The 19,019-nt window shown below is 37.2% G+C and overlaps 1 protein-coding gene across 6 annotated transcripts in view; it reads left to right on the top strand.

The window, feature by feature from the left end:
• Positions 1-16,173, top strand: part of PER2 (period circadian regulator 2) — a 39,006-nt gene extending 22,833 nt beyond the window's left edge. For 5 of the 6 annotated variants that reach the window (XM_018080017.2, XM_018080020.2, XM_018080016.2 and 2 more), the window contains exons 12-25: positions 1,482-1,588; positions 2,204-2,357; positions 2,587-2,695; positions 3,070-3,201; positions 4,331-4,427; positions 4,972-5,128; positions 5,211-5,338; positions 6,508-6,681; positions 6,941-7,201; positions 7,944-8,791; positions 10,150-10,336; positions 10,854-11,046; positions 12,660-12,810; positions 13,709-16,173. In XM_018080017.2, coding sequence (XP_017935506.2) covers positions 1,482-1,588; positions 2,204-2,357; positions 2,587-2,695; positions 3,070-3,201; positions 4,331-4,427; positions 4,972-5,128; positions 5,211-5,338; positions 6,508-6,681; positions 6,941-7,201; positions 7,944-8,791; positions 10,150-10,336; positions 10,854-11,046; positions 12,660-12,810; positions 13,709-13,858 — 2,848 coding nt within the window. In that variant the 3' untranslated portion in view covers positions 13,859-16,173. The remainder of the gene's footprint in view (positions 1-1,481; positions 1,589-2,203; positions 2,358-2,586; positions 2,696-3,069; positions 3,202-4,330; positions 4,428-4,971; positions 5,129-5,210; positions 5,339-6,507; positions 6,682-6,940; positions 7,202-7,943; positions 8,792-10,149; positions 10,337-10,853; positions 11,047-12,659; positions 12,811-13,708) is intronic. The other variant, XM_018080021.2, reaches the window with a different exon arrangement.
• The last annotated feature ends 2,846 nt before the right edge of the window (positions 16,174-19,019 follow it).

Raw genomic sequence — 19,019 nt, 5'->3', positions numbered from 1 at the left:
GGGGATTTTTATTTATTTATTTATTTATTTATTTTATTTTTTGCATAGAAGTGATTGAATTTGCATCTTCCTTTATAATTTGGTTAATAAGTAACAGTTGGATAAAATCTGATCTCCTTTAGGGTCGGTGTTCTGTCACAGCACAAACAAGTGTAATGTTTGCCAGGTTTCCATAAAGCAGGTGGCAAAGAACAGGAATAGCACCGAATAAAAACTTCTAACTGTTACTTGATGAAGTCATTTGGAGTTGACTGGTATTTTAAAGTCCTCTAGTGGCACAACTTTTCTCATGTGCTTTGAACTTGGCAGCACTTTTAAATGTCAATGTGTCACAATGATGTGATTTGGTATGAGTTTCAGGCCAGTTTCAGCTCTGTTGGTTCATCTGCAAGCTTCCAAGACTGGTTATTTAACTAATTGCTTCAATACTAAGGCATTAGTTGCTATCCTCATTTTCCCCTGAATATCTCAACCTCTTTACCAGAAGGGTATGTTTGCTGTTTTGGGGAACTGATGTCGTTCCAGCGGGGTGCTGGAAGTGCAGTGTTGAAGGCATATGCTGCATAATGCTTTTGAGTTCTTACATGACACAAACCCCTTGTCTGTGGTGCACTGTTGCTGAGTTTTCCATTAAAGCTATTCAGATCCCTGAGTGTCTTCTACCCCGGACCTTTGTCAGAGAACAGGGCTGTGGGAGGAAGGTGTACAGTGTGTTGAGTTTACAAGATGACTTGTTAGCATCTGGCATCTTAAACATTACTGAGTAATATTGACTTAATGCCTTTTTTTTTTCCCCCAAAGCTTATTAACCTTCAGGGTAAGGTGCAAGGTGACATTTTTGAATTTTCACTCTTTCTCCTTAATACAAATGCTTGAAGTGATCAATAAAAATTATTTCATCACGTGAATTAGTCATTCACAGCACTAGAAGTGCTCACTGGTAATGTGCAGGATTTTGTCAACATTGCTTTTAATTCTCTAGTTAATAAGCTTGTTTCCTTGCAGCTCCTTGAGGTTGAACTCTTAACCTGCCAGTGAGAAAGTTGTCTTGAGTCCTACTCAACTGCCCTGTTGCTAGTTCAGCCCTGGTAATCCTGTGATCCTTAGCCTTGGCTCACAGCTGAGGGATTGGGGTACTATTTACCTTCATGAGAGTTTTACAAGATTAAACTTTATTAATGCTCTTTTAAAATTAGGGTAAGTATTTATCCTCTAAAGTTAGGAAGCAAAGAACACACAGAACTGCTGTAGGAGACTTCTTGACTTGATCTGACCACTACCCCACAAACAAGCAAAATCTCCCTTGTTGAAAGAATATTATTGTTATTAAGTTGGCACTGCTTTTTCCTCATATTTAAACTTAAAATAACTTGTTCTCTTTGTAGGAAAAACAGCAAAGAAAACTTGAAGTATTTTAAAGATGAAATATACCTTTATTCCACTTGATTTTCATTATTTTTTCTCCGTTTTTCTTTCCCCAGAGCAGTACCTCTGCTGGGATACCTACCTCAGGACTTAGTAGGAACACCAGTCTTGGTGCATCTTCACCCAAACGACAGACCCTTAATGCTAGCAATTCACAAAAAAAGTATGTAGTCCCTTATTGTGGCAGAAATATAATTTTTTTCCTAAAAATTAATAAGTATGATGACAAAGACTTCAACAAGTAGGAGGGGAAATTGTGTCTGTGATTTTTTTTTTTTCTGCAAGTAAATCCCGAGTCTTTTACTGTACAACTTGATTCTTAATGCAAATTTATGAAAATGAGAAATCACTCAATTTTATATTCTATATGAACCATATGTATCTACTGTAAATGAATATTTCATATGTAAAGAAAGTTTTCTTGGGAATAGCGTGAAAGAAGTTGTCATACATTAAATGATAATCTTTCTTATTTCATAGAGAAGAGAATAAGAGTCATTCTGGCAATGTTAATTTGTTCAAGTTTGAAATTGTAAAGCTGTTAATTCATCCTCCTTTAGTTCGTTGTATTCTAAAGGTGATTTTCTTGACCACAGTCCAGTAAATTATGAAGGTCTCCTTATTCTGGTAGCCCAGCATTTCTGAATGTATTGATGTATCTGGCATTTGTTACTTGAATAGCATCTTCCTCCTTTGCAGTTCATTGCAAAATCCTGAATCATTAAGTAGAATTGTGAAAATATTCATCTAAAATTTCCTTTTGAATCCTTCATTGCAGTTCTTCAGTATGGAGGACAGCCTTTTGACTATTCACCAATCAGGTTTTGCACTAGAAATGGAGATTATATCACCATGGACACCAGCTGGTCCAGTTTCATCAACCCTTGGAGCAGAAAAGTTTCATTTATTATTGGAAGACACAAAGTTAGGACGTAAGTCAATACACTGTTGGGACTTGTAGATTTTATTTTATTTTTTTTAATTATTATTTTTATTTTCCCTTCCCTCAGATTTATCTGGTGATCTTTGAGAGAGACATAAGGGAACAGAATGAGTGTTAGATTTTGTTCAGTTTATACAGACGTTAAATTGAAGCTGTGGCCTGTCTGTGATTGAAGTACTTGCATTTGTAGTGAGCTGGTGTATGTTTGGTTTACACAGGAGTCCCTTAAATGAAGATGTCTTTGCTGCTCCCAACTATACAGAGGACAGAATCCTTCATCCCAGTGTTCAGGAAATCACTGAGCAAATATATCGGCTATTACTGCAGGTACAGCACGTCTCTTAATTGTTACCCTTTTCATTTCCCACTGAAGGAAGGCTATTTATCTTTGTGTGACCATTTGTTTAGCTGTCTACTACTATATTGGAATTTTTGGCTACAATCCTGGAAACTACTTGCACTCAGGATTGCCAGACAAGACTTACCCACTGGAGCTTTAACATACTTCAGTACCTTAAGGATTTCATGCAGCTCTGGAGTCCTCTCAAAAGGCAAACCAAGCAACTAAAAAAAAATCCAACCCCAAAAAACCAAACAACAAAAAACCCAATGTAAAATAAAGTCTTTTTTTCTCACATAGAATTACTGGTGTGCTGAGATACGTGTGTAGATATAAATGTATATTTTGTTGTTGTTAACAGCCTGTACACAACAGTGGATCCAGTGGCTATGGAAGTCTGGGTAGCAATGGTTCACATGAGCACTTAATGAGTGTGGCATCCTCCAGTGACAGCACGGGAAATAATAATGAAGACACTCATAAGGAGAAGCCAGTAGGTTTAAGTTTTTCTTTTCGAGTATATGGCACAAAACAAACTAGTCAAAGTGGGCATTTTTACCTTTTAGATTAACAGTTACAAATTAAGGATGGAAGAAAGCATAAAGAAAGTGTCATCTTTTTTGACATAGGAAAAACCTTTCTGTCTAAAGGAATAAACATTCCTGGTGTAAATGAAGTCTCAGGATACTGAACACAGTTATAGGCATGAAAGTCAAGGTTTATAAAGAATTTAAACCTGTATAATGTGTTTACTTAATCTAATGTCTGTTATATGTTATGTGCTGTGTTTCCGGGAAAACCAGCTGGATATTTGAAAGCAGTTTCTTTTTGGAGGGGAAAGTCTGTAATTACTGTTTTCCCAAATGAAACTAAGAAGATTAAATGCAGTAATACCTGCATAATCAAGTGACAGCTTGACTCTGATAGCTTTTAATGTTGCAAAAATACATCCTATAATACGGAATGAAATAAATGGAATATAATAATCTTTTAGTTTGTGCTTAAAACTTTACTTTACATTCAGTTCTGAAAGCCAAAATTTTTATTTACTGAGTTAGACTGCTTATAGGCAAATTCTTCCAAATCTGATTTGCATTTCTGTGATCAGACTTTGCAGACTCCTGCTCTTGCCAAAGTGATCACTTCCTTGGCTTTTAGTTCTTAAACACTGGTGGCATAAGCAGATGAAGTCTTTGGATTTTTTGTGTAACAGATAAATTTATTACTTTTTGGAACTGTGCAGAAAAGTAATGTTCCAAGAGATCTTGGTTTTGAGGGAAGTAGATATCTGGCTTTCCTTACTTCTAGCAAGTGATAGTTTTTTTTCTGAAGTCATCTTTGTAATGTATCCTTATGTTTTCTGATCCAAAACATTCAACCATATTAAACAAAATACAGAATAATTGTGTACAGAAACCATACTTTAAATTTCTTCTTTCCAGTTCCCAAATTTCTCCTGCTGCACAATAAGATTGTATGCAATGCATGCAGATTTCTCCTGTGATCAAACTAATTGCAAGACTGAGATTAACTGAGGTTAGATTTGGTCTCCTGAGGGACTTCTGTGCATGATGTTTTAAGTCAAAATTTTGTAATAACTGTTTTTAATTAACTGCTTTCAGCAGGTTTGTCAATATGCCCGTAAGGTCAAGAATAAAGGACAGCATATTTTCACTGACAATAAAGCAAAACTGGACCATAAGAAAGAGTCTTTTGCAGGTAAGACATTAGAAAGTTAATTATAGTCTCTTGTGTTGGTGCCTTGTATAATATGACAGTAGGATTTTTTTCTAGTTTAGTTCTAATCAAAAGACAGCATTTTTATCCAATAAAATTATATTGCTCTGTGTCTCTACTGTGTTCAGGAAAATTTTATGCTTGGCTATATCTGAACTGATAGTGGTATAACACACAGTTAAGGCATGTCTTAAAGCTGGTGGTTTGGATTCCTTAAATGGGCACTGGAGTTGTCCTCATACTGTGTTTCAGCTGTAATGATATCTATTCTCCCAGAGCCACAGTATCTGTTCACTTTGGATCCATAAGTTGGACCTAACTGAACTTTACATCTCCAAGAATCCATAAGGACAGGAAAATATTTCACACAATGTTTATCCAGTAGTGCACAAAGCTCTCGCTTTACAGTGGTTAATTTGTGACCTGGTCAGAAATATGCAGAAATGAAAATTTTTACTGTTACTTTTATGAGAATTTGCAGGGATTTAATGCCATGATTGCATAATAGCAGTATCTGTTTTCACAGAAAAACAAAATACTCCTGGTGGTCAGGTAAAAGATATAGGGGGAAAGGATACTGCAGTAACAGCTGCTCCTAAGAATGTGACTACTGAAGAGTTGGCTTGGAAAGAACAACCTGTATATTCATATCAACAGATCAGCTGTTTGGACAGTGTCATCAGGTAAGCAACTAGTGTGTGGATTACTCTTAACCTCTGGACTTAGGATTTGTATATCTAATATTGTTAAATAATTGTATTTTAGGTACTTGGAGAGTTGTAATGTGCCTGGTACAGCCAAAAGAAAATGTGAACCTTCAACAAGTGTTGCATCACTGAGTTCTGGAGTTCATGAACAAAAAGCAGCTGAGAATGCTATACAGCCCTTGGGAGGTATCTCTACATCACAGCTTTTTCTTGATTGGCTGTCAGTCAGTTGGGTGTTACTCTTTGCAGAATAATGAGTGTAGTTTAGGCATGACCTCATAGTTGTTTTCTCAGTGTTTGATGCTGGTGATCCTTTCTCATTAAAATCTTCCCTACAATCAGAATACCGAGGAATTGATGGAATATCTGGATTGTAGATGCAATGAACTTATTTGTACTCTACAAAATACAGTAGGATTTTGAGTTTTAGGATTTGACATGGTCCCTTGTCTGAATAGGGAGCTAAAATAAAGAATGTAACTGGTTAGTACAAGAATTGTAAGATTAATAAAGAACTAAAGGCAAATGAGAGATTTGTTCATTCAGCCATGTTATTATATGAGGCTGAAGGGAAAGTGTCTATGGAGTGTCTTGGGAATGATCTTGTCTATATTTTTGATCAGCTTCAAAAAGAAGTTCTAATGCAGCTTTTAGAATGAAATTAGAAGCTATCAGTATACATAGGAACAAAGTGTCCTGTAGAAGGAATTGATGTAATTTGGAGTCTCTGCAGTTCTAGTAGGCAGGATATGATGTGGGTCATGAGTTTTTTGTTGCAGTGATGTCTGAGAATGATGAAGTCACCAGCGTAATCTAATCAGGAAAAAGGCAAATTTTAGTTGTGAAATGCGTTATGAAAGTATTTCTCTGAAAGGGAGAGTGTTTAATACTGTTTTATGAGGCACTGGTATGACCTCTGCTGGATTACTGTGTGTAGCTTTCAGGGGAGAGAATTTTAACTAGGTGGGTGCTTAGAGCAAAACTATCAGGGTAATCAACTATGACAGAGATTAGTGTACAATACTATGGGTGCTGTGTGGAATTTATTCTTAGGCTGGAAGAGGCTAGAAAGTGCCTTCCAAAATTGTGCCATGAAAGAACAATTAAGACCAAGAAAGAGCAAAATGTCCTTCATTGAAAAGGTTTGGTTTGGCTGTATGTGAGGATAGAGGACTGGATTTGGTTGCTCAGTAGTTGTTCTATTCCTACAATATTCCTGGTGGAGTGTAGAAAGTAAAATGCTCATTTTCTGTCTTGTCAGGCACAGTTTGGCCTTTACTGTTTTACAACCCTAGCAGCAGGTAACTGGAATTTTCTCTGATGTTCAGTAAACTGCAACTTTATTTCTTTGATAGATCCTGCTGTGTTGAAGGCACCTGGTAAATCAAGTGGTCCCCCAGTGGTTGGTGCTCACTTAACATCCTTGGCTTTACCTGGCAAGCCTGAAAGTGTTGTGTCTCTCACAAGTCAGTGCAGCTACAGTAGTACCATCGTTCATGTTGGAGACAAGAAAACACAACCTGAACTGGGTATGATTTTTGCTATAATTTTTCTCCAAAATGGCAATTGCTGGCAAGGTTAAACTTCAGATGTGAACAGCTAATATCTGCTTGTGACTTACATTTTCTTACAGCTGAAATGCTATTAGGGAAATGGAATAAGTAGGGATGGAATTTGTATCTTTAACTTGCAGTGAAATTATTACAGAATTGTAATAGCTTAAAAATTCATATCCAGAACTTTTTTGTTTTACTTTGTCTTGATGTATTTTTCCTTCTATTTCTGTAGAAATGATAGAAGATGGTCCAAGTGGAGCAGAAATCTTAGATGGCCAACCTCTTGCCCCTCCATCAAGCTCTGCACATATAAATCAAGAAAAGGAGCCTTTTAAAAAGCTGGGACTGACAAAGGAAGTCCTTGCAGTGCATACACAAAAAGAGGAGCAGAGCTTCTTGAATAAGTTTAAAGAAATCAAGAGATTTAATATTTTTCAGTCGCACTGCAATTACTACTTACAAGATAAACCAAAAGGACGGCCTGGTGAACGTGGTATGGCAATAATTTTTACTATAAGATTTGCATTTATGTAGGAAGTGAATCCTGTTGGGAGGGCATTTCCATTTTTAGTTGTACTATGGGGCCACTGTGAACAGTAACAGCTGCATGATATTTTCAAAGTCCACAGAAAAATTCTTGCTAGAAGATGGAGAGTGGAATATAATTTTTAATGTAACAGTAGCTGATGTTTTGATTTTTATCTGCTCTCTGTACTATTACTGTCATGCATTTACTTTCAAGGGACAAAAACCATGCTTTAGCATGTTTGCTTTACTGTATCTATGCTTGTAATCCCTTGCTTTTCTTTTCCTTCTGTCTTTCCATCTGTCTTTTTTTCAGGTTTGTGGTTTGGTTTTGTTTTCAGCTCCTTTGTTTTCCTGTTTTTCCCCCTTCCACTGTGGTGAAACAGTCTGGTAATTGGTTGCCTTTAAGTTATTAATGCAATATGTGGGATGGAAAGGGCAGAGAAAAGCAGCAGTAGTGAGACTTTTTTGTTTATTAGGCCTAGGAACTCTGGATGGCATTTCAAGCATTGATCAGGCATTTCAAAAATGCTTGATGCTGATCTGATTTTGTTCCCATTTCAGTCTTGATGTGTCTTGGAACAGAAGTCAGGCACTGCTAAGGAATTTCTTCAGATTTTTACCTTTAATTTTTTATTTAAGTAGTTATACAGGTCTTGGATAACTATTTTTTTTATGACCTTTATTATAACTTCTTTGGTTTTTTGCAGGTGGCCGTGGACAAAGAAATGCCACTTCTGGAGTGGATCAGCCTTGGAAGAAGAGTGGAAAGAACAGGAAATCAAAGCGCATTAAACCACAGGAGTCTTCAGACAGTACAACTTCTGGAGCTAAATTCCCCCATCGATTCCATCTCCAGGGTTTAAATACCACTGCTTGGTCACCATCAGAGACTTCACAAGCGAGCTACTCGGCAATGTCTTTTCCCACTGTTATGCCTGCATATTCACTTCCTGTTTTTCCAGCAGCGGGGACTGTGCCACCAGCTCCTGAAACTTCACTCTCCGGTTTTAATCAGTTGCCAGACTCTGGAAATACTTGCCCTATGCAACCCTCCCAGTTCTCTGCACCCTTCATGACCCCTGTCGTAGCTCTTGTGCTCCCCAACTATGTCTACCCCGAGATGAACAACAGTTTACCTCAAACACTTTACCACAGTCAGCCCAACTTCCCTGCCCATTCCGCTTTCTCCTCACAGACAGTATTTCCAGCACAGCCACCGTTTGCCACCCCCAGCCCTTTCCCACAGCAGGCATTTTTTCCAACACAGCCATTCCATTACAATCCACCAGCAGAGCCAGAGAAGGCTCCTGTCGCAGAGACACGAAATGAGCCGTCCCGCTCCTGCACTCCACAGTCAGTGGGTCCTCATGACCACGCTTCACCACCTCTGTTCCAGTCAAGGTGCAGTTCTCCTCTGAACCTTCTACAGTTGGAAGAAACCACAAAAACTGCTGACAGTGGAGCTCCTGCAGGTTTACATGGAGCTTTAAGTGAGGAAGGAGCCATAGGCAAAATTATGACAACTGATCACTGTAGTGGAAAGGAATCCTTACCAGTAAGTATGCTGAGGGATACCCATTTTCCTGTCTCTGATACATCATTTTCTGGCCTTTCACTCGCAGGACCTATTTTTTTGATGACAGACAGTAGTCAGTCACTACAGTGCCAGGAGCTGGACTCACAATTGTAGTTAGTAAATTCAAACTTCAGCAGAATAAAACATGAAACCCAATCATTAGAATAGTCTTAACCTTTAAAAATTAAATCCACCTTGTTGTTCTTCCAAAGTTGCACTAGGAAGCCTGGAAATACATTTTGAAACAGTTTTGTTCCACTTTTTTGAAAAAAAAATTTAAGAATATGGATAACCCCATTGAAAACCACTGAAATAGATTTTAAAATAATATGGACACTTAATTTTTAGCAAAAAGTTTTGGGCTAGGGAATTTGTTTAGAGGGGAAAAACAATCTACAAATGGTCTGAAAGAAGCTGATTTAAAATAAAATCACATCTTTGTTTACAAACAAGCAACCAAAGTGATGAAGAAGGGATCGTTATGTGCAGATCATTATTTTTGTTTTATTTGGTGCACTAAAAGTAAGCTGAATTATTTGGTAACCTCTATTTCCTGACTCCTTCAAATTTGACAAATCAATTTAACAAATAACTTCAGATGTAGTAATATGTCTGTAAAGGTTCTGTGGAGGAAATAGGTAGACTAATACTTGTGCTTTCTAAAGGCACCATAGAGTATTTTTGTAAATGCTGAGTCACTGATAGGATGGAGCTGCAACTTGCATCTTTTCAGCTGCCTCCTCTCTTTGTTCAGGAATGTATTAAGGATAAAGCTGGTTCTTTCCATTATTACATTTTGCTAAGTTCAGTCAGCCTTAATTTCTAATATTTAATCTTCAAACTGACTTGCAGGGAAGTTTTGCTTGCATTAAAATTCAGCATAGTTAAAGCTCTTCCCTTAAAAATATACAAATAGATTATCTGACCTAGGAAGCTTCCACCTGGGAATGTTTTCTTACTGCTCTCAGTGCATGGTGAGATGGAACAGTGATGGACTGTTGATGCAAATCTCTTTGAGGCAGATTATAGTAGGAGCACCTGCTAGTGTATGTATTAGGTGACTTGGATAAAGTCTGATTTGTCCTGTGAGAACTTGGATTGGTCTTACTGAAAGAACCCTTGTCTGCTTATCAGGCCACTTTATTTTTCCTCAGTTGGTCTTGGCAAATGTCTGTCTTGGTCATTCTCTATCTTTGAATCATTATGTAAGCATATTAGAATATGAAGTTAAATTGATTTATTACAAATCATTTACATTTAGTAATAAATAGCCGTGATTTTTGGGTTTGTATTTGGGGTTTTTTTAATTTTATTTTTTTTCTCCTTCTTATCACTAGGCTGAATCTCCAATGGATGCTCAAAACAGTGATGAACTCTCCATGTCCAGTGTCTTGCTTGACATTTTACTTCAAGAAGATGCATGTTCAGGCACTGGTTCAGCCTCTTCAGGGAGTGGTGTATCTGCAGCTGCCGAGTCCCTGGGCTCTGGATCCAATGGCTGTGACATGTCAGGGAGCAGAACAGGTAACACTGGCAGCCAGAACTCTCTTAGCATTCCAGCAGAATTGGAGCGTGAGGTGTCACAAACACCAAGGACATCAAGTGAAAATCTTTGTCCTTACTCCATGTTGCATGGTTTATTCTTGATTTCTTTCTTATTCCAGTAAACAAGTATTTTGCTGTTGATTTACAGGATAGAACCTCTTTTTTTAAGCATGTGTAAAATAGCTATTAAGATATTATGCAGGTATGAAGGAGTAATAAAGAGAAAAGACCATACTCCTCCATGTTTCCTTTCAGTTTTAAATTAAAGTTAACTAATTATTCTGATGAAAATTAGTGGAGACTGAACTTGAGAATTTGAGTTTTAAAAATATTAATGCAGTTACTCAGGGGTGGAAGTTCCCTCTGTTTAAAAAATGAAATAGAAGAGTGGTTGTATTTTACTTTCAGTTCCCTTTAATCTTCTCTATTTTCAGAAGCATTTGAATAACCTATGTATTTGACAATTTATAGTAAAATTTTAAATCTCTGTTTACAGGTAGTAGTGAAACTAGTCATACCAGCAAATACTTTGGGAGCATTGATTCCTCAGAAAATCATCATAAAACCAAAATGAAGACAGAAATGGAAGAAAGTGAGCACTTCATTAAATATGTCCTTCAGGATCCTATATGGCTCTTGATGGCAAACACAGATGACACAGTTATGATGACTTACCAGATTCCTTCACGGTAAATCCAGTGTCATTGTCCTTCATAAATTCTATATATGCTGGGGGGAGCAGAAGGGAAGTTGAGCATGAATCTCTGTCTCAATAGAAGTAAATTGGTTTTAATGTTGAGCTCAGTGTCAAGAAAAATTCTCTCTTCCTTCATATCTTTTGCATACTACACAAGAAGCTCTTGAGAAGTCAAAATTGTTTGATTAGGCTTACCTGTATTTTTAGATCAATTTCCTGAGTTTGAATTAACTGTATATATTTTTTAAGGTATTTTATACTTAGTGTAACTATTTGCCTAGAAATCCCTGAAGTCTAATTAACAGATCCTGGAGAATAAGCTTAGATGTAGGGATGGTCTAGCACAGAAGATCTGCACTCCCTGGCTGTTGTCCCTGAGATGGCACATTCAGTGCATTGCTAGTCTTGGACTTGTGGATTTTTTTCTGGGTTGTTAACCTCCATATGTTCATTCTTCTTCATAAATTCCCATTCAAACAGGACAGGGAAGTAGAAAGTGAAAATCATAAGGCTTCTAATAGAAAAAACTTTATTAAAAAATAAAAGATTCCTGCTTCAATAGCAAAGAACAGATACAGGGGGAGAAGGGGTGTCAAGTCTTCAGATTTATTCTTTTTTATTTATTTTGTGGGAGCAGCGAATGGTATTTTGAAAGGAATAGGATGTTTCAGTAAAGACAGGCCTTTGAAAAAGAAGGAAAACAAGCTTTCAAAATACAGAAACACAGGCATGATGGGGAAAGGAGTAGATAATACATTGCAAGAACTTTAGCATTCTTCCCTAGATTTAAAAATACTTTGACATTTCCCAGTTTTTGCAGCCTGAAGTGTTGACAACTATAGGTAGGAATTCCAGTAGACCATAAGAATAGCAAAGCCTGCCAAAGTATGACAGTATGAAACAGGATGTTGTGATAACAAGAGTTAAACTCATTGTCAGAGCATGATGCCCTAAAAGGGAAGTGTAAAGCCAACCTGTTCTTGAGGATCCTGTAATGAACAGAAATTGTACTGGGGATCTTGGAACTTGCTTTCCCCTGTCATCTTTTATAGAGGAATACAGCTTGTAAGTATTGGTATGGTGCATGTTTTTTTAAGTTTCTGAATGAAGGTAGGATATTTGGGGGGAGAGAGAACTTTGTTCTGCTGAAACAGAACAGTGTTTTCTAAAGATTAGTTCATTCTTGATGACTTTCTTAAACATATCTTACTACATCTGCCTTAATACCTCATCTGCATCTGGTGTCTGTTTTGGGTTGTCCTCCCACTGAAGGGGAACTTGGAACTCCTGCAGGAGCAGCAGAGAGAAGCTGGAGTTCTTGGTAGTTTCACTGATGGTGCTGCCTGAGTAGCTCTGAGAAAACTGTTCTCACTGATGGGATTTGAAAAGACAGTGAGCCAACAGAGATGTGTTAAGGTTGTCTGCAAATGTAGAGAGCTGCTGAAATAACCACACTTAATTTCCTTCCAGCATAAGATTTGTAAGCGTGATGTTTTAGAACAAAAACAGTCATTAAAAAGATGTTAGTATTTGACTGTGTAACTTCATATAGACATGAAGCCCAGAAACTGCTGAAGCTCAATTTCGAAATGCCTTTTATTTTAGAGATTTGGAAACAGTTTTAAAAGAAGATAAGCAGAAATTAAAACAAATGCAGAAACTACAGCCAAAATTCACAGAAGACCAAAAAAGAGAGCTTATTGAAGTTCATCCATGGATCCAGCAGGGTGGGCTGCCAAAAACTGTTGCTAATTCCGTAAGTTTAATGAGTTCGTTACTGTTGCATGTATAATAGTGCTTAAATTATTAGCTGCCTATGTTAGTCTTCCTTTCCTAGTGAAAGCTTGAAATGAAAAAGTTTTCTGTTTAAAGCTTGAAATAAAAAAGTTTGCAGGGAAAGCTTGGTCAGTTAATGCAGAGAAAAGAAAATTCAGACTTCCATGCAGTGGTTTTTAGCTTGATTTAATTTACCACAAGTCTTCTTTCCAATAAGGGAAATTGAAGGAGTGGTGAATACAGTGCAAGAAATTTCCTTCCTCATTCTCAATTTCTGTGTATCTGTTTGAAATCCTTTAGCAACACAGCCAGAAACTTCACTACATAAAAATCTCTATTTTGTGTGCAGAAATTTATGCTCGTTGTTTTCTAGAAAGGACGAAATGAATGGCAATATACTGTTCCTTTTTCCTATCAGACTTCTCACTCAGGATCATCTCTTGCCTTGATTCCTCCACGTAGACTAATGGCTTGACAGGCAAAAAAACAAAAGAAAGAAAAACAACAAAATAAAACAGATTTATTTGTTGTAATTGTACACTTGCTTTAGTCTCTTTAGCCCTGCAACTAAACATGAATGTGTTACTGCAGTGTTAGCAGTCAAATGGAGGAAAAGTTGCTTGGAAGGTGTCAGCATTATAAATGATCCATGACATAACTGCTTCCAGTAGAGTTCTCAAGTACTTTTATTGATTTACTGCACGGTATAAAATCATAGTGTGTGGAAAAGTTGTGGAGCAGAATATATCTGGTAGTTGCAGCACAGATGTAAAGGTTCTCTTGGAATCCAGGATTGCATGCAACAGGACTGTTGTTTGGAAAAGCTTTTTTTTTTTTTTTTTTTTACTTATGAGTGCATCTGTGTTTTTTCTTTTTAGGAATGTATTTTTTGTGAGGACAATGTACAGAGCAATTTTTATACATCATATGATGAAGAAATCCATGAAATGGACCTTAATGAAATGATTGAAGACAGTGGAGAAAACAACTTGGTTTCCCTGAGTCAAGTCAGTGAAGAACAAACATAGCATTTGAGCCTGTTGTTTTGAAAACCTCTTCAAAACGACAGTGAAGGATCCATCAAGTTTTAATCTTGTATCCAGCAAGATGAATCCAGTTCATAAAAGCAAATGTTTTTTTCTTACTCTAGAAGAGTCATTTGTGAATGAATCTCTTTTTAAATGGTGGCAATCTCTTCCCAGTAAGGACATTGTTGAAGATGGTATAGCTTTTCTTTAAAAGACTCATATTTTGCACTTATATGCCTCAAATATTTCTTTATAAACTGTAGAAACTTTCATTGATGCCTACTGTTTTTTGTAGAGTGGGTTAATAAGTGCTGAAAATCTCCTTACGTACATACGGTTCTTCAAATCCCCTTTTGGTAATGATTCAACATTAGAAATTGTTGAAGCAATTTTGCTTAGTGGCTCTTTAGCATTGTTCTTAATATTTGAAGTGGTCCAGCATCGTAGAAGAAATAACCTTCAAGGAAATCAATTCACACTTGCCCTTCTCATACCAGTTGATCCCATCCTCTTTGTTTGTCTCCTATAGTTTTGAATGTAGGAACTTTTTTTTGTCTAGGAGAAATGTTGAGCTAATTTTGTAAGATGGTCTTGGGTTAAAATACATGTTGTGTAAGTATAGAGGAGCGTTGACAACTTTGTAGCCTTCTGTTTGAATGGACACTGCAATACTATGAACTGTTTATTACCTTGAAGCATAACTTCTGAGAATTTATACTCAAGGAATCTTTATGCTTAAAGATTTTTAAAAACTAAGACCACAGAGAATGACTGTGTGTGCTCCAGAGGCTGTTAAAGCTTGGGATAACATAAACCTTTATTTCTGACCTGTTCTGTCAGGAGGTTGGCCATCAGTTGTTGGGATGTGGCGGAACAAACATCCAGTTCACACATGGCAAGGGAGGATTAGACTCATCTTGTCATTTGAAGGTGGTTCTTAAAAAAAGAAAGTGATTTTGAGAATAGTGTTGACTCACTCTATTTGAATTGCATAATCTCAAACTTAGCATGGCTGGAATCCTTTGCTGTTGAAGATTTAATTTTAATGCCTCTGAGATTATATTGACTTGAATATTTGTACTTTATGTTCTTGTGCTGTTTATATGTGTTGGATGTGGGAAGAGAACATGAAAGAACAACTTTAATATGTTGGTTAGTTAAAGGACATACAGTTGCAGTATTGCTGGATGTCAGCTTTAAGTCTTGGGGTGAAAAATGAAGAAATTCAATTGACTTTGACATGTTTGTCTTAAAATATTTTTCATGGGAAGCATTTCCTTTTTTATTAGGCTAACGTTTCTATTCACTGAAATTTAAGGTTATTTTTATTCTCTAAGAATGTTTCTCTTTGCATACAAAGAGGATGTAAAGTTAGATCTGACACCACCAAAACTATGGAGAAGTGACTGGTATTTGCTTAGTGGAAGAAAGAATTTGTGTCAAATAATTAGTTAGTTATAAATTGGACAGTGTCATGAGGAAATTTGCACTGGAGACAGGTTCTGCAAATAGTGAAATGTGTGAACTTGTGAAACAAGTAGAATCACAATTTTTAAAAAAAAAATAAGTATCTTAAATGTAGTGTGAAGCACTACCCAGCAAGATCTGAAGCCTGTCTTTAACAGTTTAGCAAGGTCAAACGTAAATATATGTAAATATAAACTGAATGAGAAATGTTCAAGTGTTGGTGTTCACGTCCGATGTATTAAATGTTTTAATCATAAACGGAACAGTGCAGCTATACCAACATACTAAATAGATTTCATTTTTACGTGGAAACATGAACAGTTTTAATTGGACCAGGGTTTGGGAAAAATAAAAGCTTTATATAAAAGGAGTGCATCATAATTATACAAATATTTTTCACAGTTTTCAACCACTTTTGAACTTCCTTGCTTTAGCATGCTTTTCTTTTTTCATGTCTTTTTTTATTTGTTCTCAGTTCTTTTATTATTTTTTCGATGACCATCTTGTAACCGTAACTTAGTGAAAGGAAGAGAAAAGTATATTTAGAGCATTTTGTGGATGTGCTTAATTATGAACTTAATCTTGCATCCTTAAAGTGTTTGCATTTACAGGGTGGTATTAAAATATTTTCCTGTAACTTTAAATCTACATGCCTCCATTTATAGATAAGATTCTGAAGCTGTAATTTTTCCAAATTGTTGTAAGATGATTTATTTGTGATGACACTTTGTCAACATGTCAACAATGTTTTCTGTACACTGTGCAATATATTTTGGTTTTGCCACTTGTGACTAATTTTTATGACTTTGCTTTTTAGAAAACTGGTAAATAAAACAGATATATTTTTAGTTGGTTTTTTTTGTTCCTTGAGGCTTCTGCTCCATGTAAGAAGAAAAAAATATTTTTATTTTCCTGGTAGTATGTAAATTGGTATTTCAGACTGCAGAACTTGCAAGTTATGATGTCAGCTGTGGCTTACTGTGCTGAAGTGAAATTGTTGCCAGCTTGTCTGACTGGTAAGTTTAGTGGCCAAATGGAAGATTGAATCCTTATATTGACTAGTTGTTCTGAAAACATGTGCAAATGTACTACCTGGAAGAGCATATGCAGGTGGGTTCTCTTTTTGTTCAAAACTGCCAGAAGGCACCTTATCCTTTCTGCATTGTTTAAAGCTGCAGCCCCCTGTGCTTTTACATGGGTAGCTTAGGGACAGAGAATTCCACTTGTGCCCCTTGACTTTGCATAGCCTTCTGTTGTGTTGTGTCTTCTGAAGATTGCTGCAGCTTTTCATGCTGCTGTGCTTCCCTGTTCATGTTTTATTTTCTGATGAGTGGAGGAGGCAGGCAGCCTTGAAGATGTCTGTTATCTCTTTCTGAGCAGTGGTGTTGCTCAGTGGGTTAGGCTGCCCCTCTAGGTTAGAAGGTACTCATGTGATGAGACCCTCTTTAGCCTTTTGTTTACATGACTGTATTTTGAGAGGTTTATGGAATTTTTTTTAACAGAACAAGGTAGTACAAACCCTAGTTTGGTCACGAGGGACCCAGATATTTCTGTAAAGTGCAAAATCAAGGTGTTTTGGTTCCAAAAAACAATTCAGCACACAGGTGAATTGCCTTCACACCAAGGGTAGAGTTGTAGTGTTGTGTGCTCAGCTGCCAAGACATGCATTTTAAAGTGCAATTGTTCAAGACATCATCCAAGTCCCTTTGAAGTCTTCTGAATTGACTCTAAATATGTGGGTAGTTCTGTGTATGTGAAGTCTGAAAAACACTTTTGTCCTAACAGTTCCTTGGTTCTTCACTCAGCTGAACATGCAGAGGAGAGATGTATTGATGAAGCACTTCCCAGAACTACAGACCTGAGTGTCATCCACACACACAGGTTATCTGCAACCCAGAAGGTATCATGCTGGCATTTGGATGCAAGTTCTGATAATTATGTATATAACCTTGGGAGAACTGAAGTGCTGCTGATGTGATAAATTACCAGGTAATGTTTCACAGTTATTTCTGCTTTTCCTAATTTTTTTTTGAAATGTAAATGTAATAAGAGTACGAGTTAAATGTGGCTTCAGGTATTGACATACTCCTCCTTGGTGATGTGCCTACTGTCAGCACTCAAAGACCATGGCTTGCTCTGCACTGCAGAACTCTTGGGAGCAGTGTTTCTCAGTCTCTCCCGCCTCAGTAGCCCCTAGATGTCACTGGTGTTCTGGGATTATATTTGGCAGTTTTGCCACCCCTGTTTGTCCTCTATTTAGCTTCTTGTATATTGGGGCTGTTGGGTTTGTTATGGCATTATCTGATGTAAAGGAAAAGCTCTGTGGCTTGAATTTCAAATAAGACGGTGAGAAAACTCATCATGAAGAGCTGTGGTCACAATGATAGTGCCTGCAAACACAAGCTCTGCTTGGAAAAGGGAAAGGGACTGCTGAAAACATCAGATTTTAGTCCACTTGACAGCTGTCATGAATTTGGAGGAGATAAAAAAAAAAAAAGCTGTCCTTACTGAGAATTAAGATGCTGATTGGTCTTTTATTACTATCAAGGATGGAAAGAACCTAATGCATTGATAAGCCTCTGACCCAAAGAACATGGTGAAATGAGTTGCATGCTTCTGGCAAAGTTTTGTTAATGGATGACTTAAAAGGAGAATAGTGTTTGTAGGTGTAACTTCTAGAAATTCCAGTGTTTGCTTGCTCACAAGTGGTGGGAGCTTAGGAAATATATTCAGTCTGTTGAACAAGGTAATGAACAGCTCAGCAGCTCCTTTTGCTTGGTGGCTGTGGAAATGGACGTTATATGTAGGGGTGATACACAGGGTGTGTAGCAGCTTTGTCTGCGTTTCACTGGAACAACTTTAAAGAAAAACCCACAAAGAAATAAACAAACAAGCAAACAAACAAAAAACCCAAACCAAACAATGTCTCCAGGCTTTCTAAGTGGAAAGTAGCATAAGACAGGGTAGAAACTGAGACAACTGACCTGTTAATCATTGTTATTTCTCTTTGTATCTGCTAAAGAAAACATGAGCTCTGTCAGGCTGCCGTGTGCAGTAGCAGTGTGTGTGAATTCTACTGTATTTCTGGCTCTGGAGTGTATCTAGTGGTTAGATACAGACAGAGAAGCTGCTGTGGCAGCATGTGAATAGTGTTTAACCTTAGCAGACAATATGAAGTGTGAAAACACTTGCCATTCAGGCAGAGAAAACGCTTTTAGCTAAAGGACACGTGAAAGGAGTCTGATGTCCTGAGGCAGGGGCTGTGGTGTGACTGATGGGTGTCCAGTGGTGGGTACAATGGTGTCTGTGTAGTACAGAAAGGGGAAATGAGCAGAGAGCCAGATCTTGAGCACCTGCTGCAGCTGGGGCAGGGGGTTTGCTGGGGCAGCCACTGCACCCCCAGCCTTAGAGGGACGTACTGCGTTGCACTTTGTTTTAGCTGGATAAAAGGAGACAAATCTAAGGATAGGTTAAAATTTCCTGGTTTTCCAGGGTTTGTCAAGGTGTTCTTCTCTTTCTGTAGTCTGTGTATTAATACAGTAAAACAGGATATAGTGAATTAATTGCTCTTTTTAAGTTGTTATAATGGTCTAAAAGTAAACTGTGTTGCTGTTGCACTGTCCACTTCAAAGATTCTACTTCTGTCCAAGAACTTATTGGATATGCTTTTTTAAAAAAAAATCTTTATCTGTTG

This window comes from Manacus vitellinus, unplaced genomic scaffold (genome assembly GCF_001715985.3).
Source record: "Manacus vitellinus isolate BGI_N305 unplaced genomic scaffold, ASM171598v3 scaffold_49_pilon, whole genome shotgun sequence".
Classification (NCBI taxonomy): Eukaryota; Metazoa; Chordata; class Aves; order Passeriformes; family Pipridae; genus Manacus; species Manacus vitellinus.
The sequence above is the reverse complement of the archived record's forward strand: the minus strand, read 5'-3'. Positions and strand labels throughout refer to the sequence as shown.